This window comes from Artemia franciscana, chromosome 11 (genome assembly GCF_032884065.1).
Source record: "Artemia franciscana chromosome 11, ASM3288406v1, whole genome shotgun sequence".
Taxonomy (NCBI): Eukaryota; Metazoa; Arthropoda; class Branchiopoda; order Anostraca; family Artemiidae; genus Artemia; species Artemia franciscana.
This window is the reverse complement of record NC_088873.1, coordinates 5,195,801-5,203,555: the sequence shown is the minus strand read 5'-3', so window position 1 is coordinate 5,203,555 and position 7,755 is coordinate 5,195,801. Positions and strand designations below refer to the sequence as shown.

Sequence of the window (7,755 nt, the reverse complement as noted above, 5' to 3'; positions counted from 1 at the left end):
TTATACGTGAAGAAAGTGGCCAGAGGCGAAAATTTCAAATTAAGATGCACGCTGAATGTCTGAGCTTGGCTTCTTGATTGAGTATGTGATGTAGCCAACTGGTACGTACTTAATAGTAAAAAGTAAACAGCATGCAGTTTACCAAAGCTGTATGCATACGTATCAGCTCCCATTCTTAGGAGTACAGGAGGGGTATTCCACCTCAGACATGATTACAAATTTCCAGAGAAGTTTTTCCTTCAGAATAATCCATTTGGCTTAAAAATACAAATATGACATACAACATAAAACAAATATGACAAAATGCTAGATTGAAGCTAGTTGAATGCCTTATAGGCTATTTTGAGTAAATAAATATAGCTTCCACATTTCTAATTGAACATATTTCTATTTTCAAACAAGATTACTTTATTCTAACCTTACCTTGTTTCGCTTAAAATGATCAAAAAGGAAGAGTCAACAAGTCAATAGCCAGAAGACAGCTTTTTAAAACACCTACTAAATTGAGAAAAGGCACAGAATTTGGATATCTTTGGGCACATGACTTTAAGAAAAGTCATATCTTGCCCCTAGACTGTCAGGACAGCTTGTACATTTCATTTTAACATTTTCACAGCAAAAATTGAGGTAGTGTAAAAACAAGCTCAGGTACCCCTCCTGTAGGCTAGGGATAAGCTTATAATGGTTAATTTAATTACTTAGTTACTCAGATTTGAACACTGTTTTCTTTTTGTCTAAATAATAGGGTAAAATTCTAATCCATTGACTTTTTGCTATCTTGGAAAGTTGTTGGGCTAGAGAATTGAAACTTTCAGGGATGTGTCTACAGGCTAAAGTATATCCCGGGAAGTTATTTTGAGATCCCTAACTATACCCCTTCCCCCTCCTCTATATAACGTAGTTTTTTGTGCATTACAGCTTATATTTTGGTCAAATTTGATCCTATATTACTATTAAAAGTGTAAATCCTTGCTTACCTTAGCAAGTGCTTACGTTAGCATATAGATCCAAAATGTCTATTCAAGGGTTCTCAGGGGCTTTCCTTAGCTACTTTGGCTAACTTGTAGGCCTAATTGACTTTTGTCAGGGTAACCACATAAACACTTTGTGGCACAAATTGGTGAATTTTTTGTAATAGAAGCATGTATTGCTGTGAATTTTCAATTTCTGTTTAACATGTCTTAGACATCTCTAAAAAATATTTCAAAAATACCATTGCATTCAGGACAAAATTGTGTGTTTTATAGGACCTTTCCCCTCACCTAGCTATTTAATATTATTTATTACTTTTCAATGTAAATTTAGATGTAAAAAAAGCAGCTGAAATTGCCTATAAAAATTTACTGACACTAAGGAGGAAAGTCAGCATTCTATAGCAATAATAGGTCTATTGGACTATAACCTTGATGATCATATTAACACTTTCCCATCTAACTCACTTGCTGGGGTTCCCTATGCACCCAAACCAGCTCAAAACCACCCAGTTTCATAGAATTTCATTGAAGCACATAGTTCCAATTTGTCTACTAGATAGACAGAACCCAAAATCAACAGTTGAACACAGGCATTTTCTTCTGTAAAATATTGTTTTCTAACAAAGATTTAAAATGGTTAGAGGCAAGATAGAGAGATAATTTTGCCCTCAAATCAAAGTTTAAATATAGGAGAATCACATTCTGTTCTTCAAATCTCAGGTTTGATTTTTTATGGCACTTGGTATCAGTGCTGCAACAAGTACTCCAAATTTTTATATAAGTATCAAGTCTTAAGTACTCATTGTTTTTTTTACTTAAATATCAAGTAATAAGTACTATCCAAATTCTTACTTAAGTATCAAATATCAAGTACTTGCCAAAATTGTACTTAAGTAATACTTTAAGTTCTACTTCAAGTATTTATTCTATATATATATATATATCATGAAAAGAGAAATCACCAATGCAACAGCACAAACACAAAAAAAAAGAGAGACAGAAGGAGAAAAGGAAGACTGTTTTCCTAAATTAGTGATTAATATAGACCAGCACTTGAACTGAGGCCTTAACCCTACTCATCCATACAATCACATAGGTCAAACAGCATAGCCACACACAATCAACCATAAAGAATAATCCATGGACAGGCAGTCATGTCGTCAATAAGTATAAGTCGTCATTTACCAAACAATAGAAAAAATAATATAGACAAATAATTCAGAGGCAACACCCAACATAAGGGCTCATCAGGAGAATACACTGGCCTATATAGGGTTTCGCCACTCTAAATTATCTACCCAGCACAGTGTTGTGGCTACCACAGAATATCCATGGCATCCCTGCATCAGGTATTACCCCCAAAATATATGCCTATGAAAGAAAAAAAACCCAGCAAATGTAAAACAACCAAGTAAAACCAAAACAAGCTTATCCTGTTAATATATCCCTCCCTTTAGCAACAATAGGTAAACTAAATATTATAAATTTTACCAAATCACAAATATTAACACATTGCAAAAAACCTGAATGAACTAAACAATTATAGAATTCATCTTTACCATGTGGCTAATTTTTAAGAAAATCTGCTCAATTAGAAACACAATTCAAAATAAATGGTGCTGCAACAACATTTCTCGAACCTCCAAAATTAGTTGAAAATTTCTTTAAGTTTTTCTAGATAATTCTTTTGATATTTATTTAAAAGTTCGTTATAATGAAAACTAAATTTTTTAAATTGCCAAGTTAATTTATTTGCAGAAAAACCTCTTGATATCAATTTTTGGCTTAAGATTTTACATCTATTTTTAAAATCAATATAATTACTACAAATCCTTGCATAACGAAGTAACTGTGAGAAAAACGCTGAATATGTGATATTTGAGTGTATATTACTTTCAGGGAATGGGAAGCCAATCACTTCAAAATCAAAATCATCCATTTTATTATACATTTCAAAACTTAATTTATTATTATCACAAATATCAATAATTAAATCTAAGAAATGATCTTCATGACCAGCACCATGACTAGGCTCAAGAATAAGCTCTAATGGATATATATTTTTAGAAATATCAATGAAATCCTTACAATTTAAGACCAAAATATCTAAATATCTTTTATTATTTGACAAAGCATGTTTTGAATTAATTGGATTATTCTTATCCATCATATAGTTATATTCTAGTTGACTTAAAAACAAGTCAGCTATAAATGGGCTGGCATTCCCCCCATGGGAATTCCCACAATTTGCTTGTACAAATCACCCCCAAATCTTATATAAGTATTGTATAAAACAAATTCCAATAACTCAAAAATCATATCCAAGCTGTAACATCTCAAGTTAACTGTAGTATTAAAGCAATTTGTCCATATAGCTTTTTTATTATAATGTCTGCCTCATGGACATTAAAACTTGCTCAGATGACAGCTTAAGCTCTTGGCCCATAAGAGAGTCACTCCAATTACAGGAGAGTCTCAAAGGTGACCGCCCCCTTTGAAAGAAGTGGCTGTTGACTTACTCGGACAGCCCTTCATAAAAAAGCCTTGAAAATAGCTATTCAATGCACGGGCGGGACCTTGAAAAAAAGAAAGCCAAAAAATTCTTTTAAATATGTAAATGCTATGCTTGAGCCTCTTTTCAACCATGCCATTATATACACTCTTGCAAACTGGTGTGACTAATAAGTGGGAGAGGCTGATAGTCTTTTTAATTATTTGGAGTTGAACGATTCCCCTTTCCTAAGACTTCTTAGCCCCTTCCCTTGCCTATAAAATGTCCCCTGTCATTCCTCTCTTGAAAATCTTAATCAAGAACCAGAATTTCCATTTTATTGTTTTTAACTGTTTCCCTTGTTTGGCTGGTACACACCCAATGAAGTCCAAGAAAATAATCTGAACCAATTTTTTAACACAACAGCTTGAAAGCAAAAGATTTTCAACACAATTAAGTGCAGTCAAAAAACTCCTGATTGGATCAGACAGATCACATGACAGGATTAACATAGTGCACATAGAGTTGAACTTCTGGTGATTAGTGTTCAGTCAAATCTGGCACGTTTGAAGAAATACAGGGTTATTCTGAAACATGTGGGAATGATAAAAAAAATATTGAAAATATTTTTTCCCTTGTTTGGCTGGTAGACACCCAACGAAGTCCAAAAAATAATCTGAGCCAATTTTCAACACAACGGCTTGAAAGAAAAAGATTTTCAAAACAATTAAGTCCAGTCAAAAAAATTCTGATTGGATCAGAAAGATCACATGGCAGGATTAATACAGTGCACATAGAGTTGAACTTCTGGCGATTAGTGTTCAGTCAAATCTGGAATGTTTGAAAAGATACAGGGTTATTCTGAAACATGTTGGAATGATGGAAAAAATACTGAAAATAAAAAAACAAACTTTGGATTGGCTTTAAAACAGATAAAAGGTAATAAAGTAGTTCATTCTCTGATTCAATAAAGTAAAAACCTTAGCAACAAAAAAACTCAAATTTAAAAGTAAGGAGCAAAGTGAGTCAGTTGCAGACTTTTTTAATAAGAGAAATTAAAGCTCAATAATCAAAAGTCAAAATTCAATTGATGGCATGTCTTGCCCTCAGCACCTTTACAAGGAAACTGCCTAAAGTTTTCAAGTTAAATTTCAGACATGCTATGAAAATGTATGGTATCTCTATCCTTTGGCTAGTTTTCACTCAAGCAAGCCGCATGGTGTGTAGTCAATTCAGATGGTCGGTAAAACTCCCTACAAACATATATTAGCCTATAAAATCACGGGCCTGCAGCAAGCCCGCTTATTCAGACGTATCCATTCGGCTGGTCAAACTGCAGAGTGAATAAATGAATCAATGAATGAACTTTATTAGCTGTAAAAGTATAAAAAAACACAAAAGTACGGAGCATTATAAATAAACAAAAATGATAAACAGCAAGGAAAAAAAAATTCAAACTAACAAAAGACAACATGGAGGCTGCAGAGGGTCGTAAACGTGAATAAAGTAGATAGTCCTTACATAAATCATCACTGGAAGACCAAATCTAAGAAGGCATATCTATTAAACCAAATCAAGCAATTATTTTTCTGTTTTGGTGCCATCTAGGAAGCCAGAGGAGGATTTTGCAATATCTGAAATAAGCCGCATGTAGAGTATGGGGATTTTTCTTATGAAACGGCATGATTCACTAGGGATGAAAAGGTAGTGGAAAGTGTTGGACCAAAACACAGACCAAGCCAACTAACTAAAGAAGAACATGGCAGAATTGCAGTCCCAGCAGCAAATGAAGCAACTGCATAAGGGCTATTAAAACAAATAAACTTGCATTTCGACCCATTAACTGACAGTCCAATCTTAGATAGCCCATTGGTTAATATAGTAAAATTGGAAAGCAATCCATGGCGAGTTCAGGGAACAAGAAGAACGTCATCTGCATATGCAACAGAAGACAAACCAATATTACCGTAAGAAACAGAACTTTTAAGGGGACGCAGGCATGATGCAAGCACACATTCAAATATACTAGAAGACAATATGGCAGAAATTGCAACCTATCTATTTCTAGCAGCAGTTTTCACACCATGAAGTGGCAAAAACCATGAGACTAAGTCAAAAATCTTCTAAGAAAAAAGGAATAAAACAAGAGCTAAGAGCTCATATGGCACTTGTGATGAGGTTGTAAGAACCAAGAGATCATATGGCATGAGCTCTAGCAAAATTATAAGAATCAATAGATTAATTTAAAAGAAAAATCAGAGGCTTAATGTTGGTCGGCATTTAGAATAAGAGCTCTGAGACAAAAGGTCCATTTAAATATCAAAATTCATTAAGACCCGATCACCCACTCACAAGTTAAAAATACCTCATTTTTCTAATTTTTCCTCTCCCTTCATCTCCCGCCCCCCCCCAGATGGTTGAATCAGGAAATCAGCTTTATCAAGTCAATTTGTGCAGGTCCCTGACACGCCTACCAATTTTCATTGTCCTGGCACGTCTAGAAGTACCGAACTCCCCAAAGCACTGGACCCCCCCTTAACTACCCCAAAGAGAGTGGATCAAAGCACTGGACCCCCCCCCCCTTAACTACCCCAAAGAGAGTGGATCCAGTCCGGTTTCGTCAATCACGTATCTACGACGTTTTCTTATTCTACCCATCAAGTTTCATCCCGATCTCTCAACTCTAAACGTTTTCCAAGATTTCCGGTTTCCCCCTTCAACCCTCACCCAATGTCACCAGAACTGGTCGGGGTTTAAAATAAGAGATCTGAGACATGAGTTCCTTCTTAATATCAAATTCAAAATACCTCACGAATGGTCATCTGCTCTTATGTTAAAAATACCTCAATTTTTGTAATTTTTCCGAATTAACACCCCCTCCAACTCCCCCAAAGGGAGCGAATCCATTTCGGTTATGTCAATCACGTATCTAGGACTTGTGCTTATTCTTCCCACCAAGTTTCATCCTGATCGCTCCACTCTAAGCGTTTTCCAAGATTTCCTGTCACCCCAAATCCCCCCATGACACTGGATCCGGTCGGGATTTAAAACATGAGATCTGAGTTACGAGGTCCTTCTAATATGAAATTTCATCCGATGAAATTCAAGATCTGATCATTCCTTCGTAAGTTAAAAATACCTCATTTTTTATAATTTTTCAGAATTAGCACTCCCCCCCAACTCTCCAAAAGAGAGTGAATTCGTTCTGTTTATTTCAATCTCATATCTAGGGCTTGTGCTTATTTTTACCACTAAGTTTCATCCCGATCCCTCCACTCTAAGCATTTTACAAGATTTTAGGTTTCCCCCCTCCAATGTCACCTGCTCTGGTCGGAATTTAAAGTAAGAGCTCTGAGACAAGATATCCTCCTAAATATCAAATTTAATTAAGATCCAATCTAATTTTTTCAAATTAACTGTCCTCCCACTCCTCCCCCCAAATGGTCGAATCGGGGAAACAACTATTTCAAATTTAATCTGGTCTGGTCCCTGATACGCCTGCCAAATTTCAATCGTCCAAATTTACAGCTTATCTTGAAGTGCCTAAACTAGCAAGACCAGGACTGACAGACCGACAGACCTACAGAATTTGCGGTCACTGTATGTCACTTGGTAAATACCAAGTGCCATACAAAGTAATTGTGTTGCGAGAGCAACACTTTGGTTTTGTCCCGTTTTTTTTTTTGTTTTTTTTTTTCCTATGCCGCCGATCTCAGCTTATTCCTGGGAACTGGTAAGGGTCTAACCTGTGCGGTTTTTACGGAAAGTGTGGACCTCAGGCCGGATTGATGAATATGACATTACATTTTGGAAAGCTCCGTAGAACTCTTGCCTGGGGCCAAAAAGGATGGTTTTTGCTTGTCTTCGAGCCAGAGCCTATGGTGTGCGAAGTGAAGTGGAGTTATATAGCCTATGTCAGAGAGGAGTATCTGAAGTTGTGCAGCCAAGCTTTCGTTTCATCAAACCATGTTTCTGCTTTCGAGTGGAAAGCTCCGCTCTAGCAGGCAAGCAGGCAGGCACCAGTTTCAAATTGAAGATGGACTAAAATCTATAAGTGTTAAATATATGCGGTAGTTCCCCGGCCCCACAGCCAATATATCTTCTTTGAGTGATAAATAGAAAAATTTACAGAAACAAAAAAGTGCGATTTTCCCACGGGTCCGAAAGTGCTGCCATCTATTGTTTCTAGCCATTTCTGTTCGTGATTTCAGCTGACTTTACCATTCTTTTTTTTCTACTTGGGATTGCAATAGAGAAATGGTATCAGATATACCTCTTAAACTTTAAAAG

The 7,755-nt window shown here is 35.9% G+C and overlaps 1 protein-coding gene across 3 annotated transcripts in view; it reads left to right on the top strand.

Moving 5' to 3' along the window:
- Nucleotides 1–7,755, top strand: part of LOC136032714 (chitooligosaccharidolytic beta-N-acetylglucosaminidase-like) — a 152,310-nt gene continuing 144,555 nt past the window's right edge. For 2 of the 3 annotated variants that reach the window (XR_010618766.1, XM_065713024.1), the window contains exon 1: nucleotides 1–101. Coding sequence is in view for 1 of the 3 variants with exons in the window: in XM_065713023.1 (XP_065569095.1) it covers nucleotides 56–81 (26 nt within the window). In the remaining 2 variants the exon portion in view is untranslated. The remainder of the gene's footprint in view (nucleotides 102–7,755) is intronic. The other variant, XM_065713023.1, reaches the window with a different exon arrangement.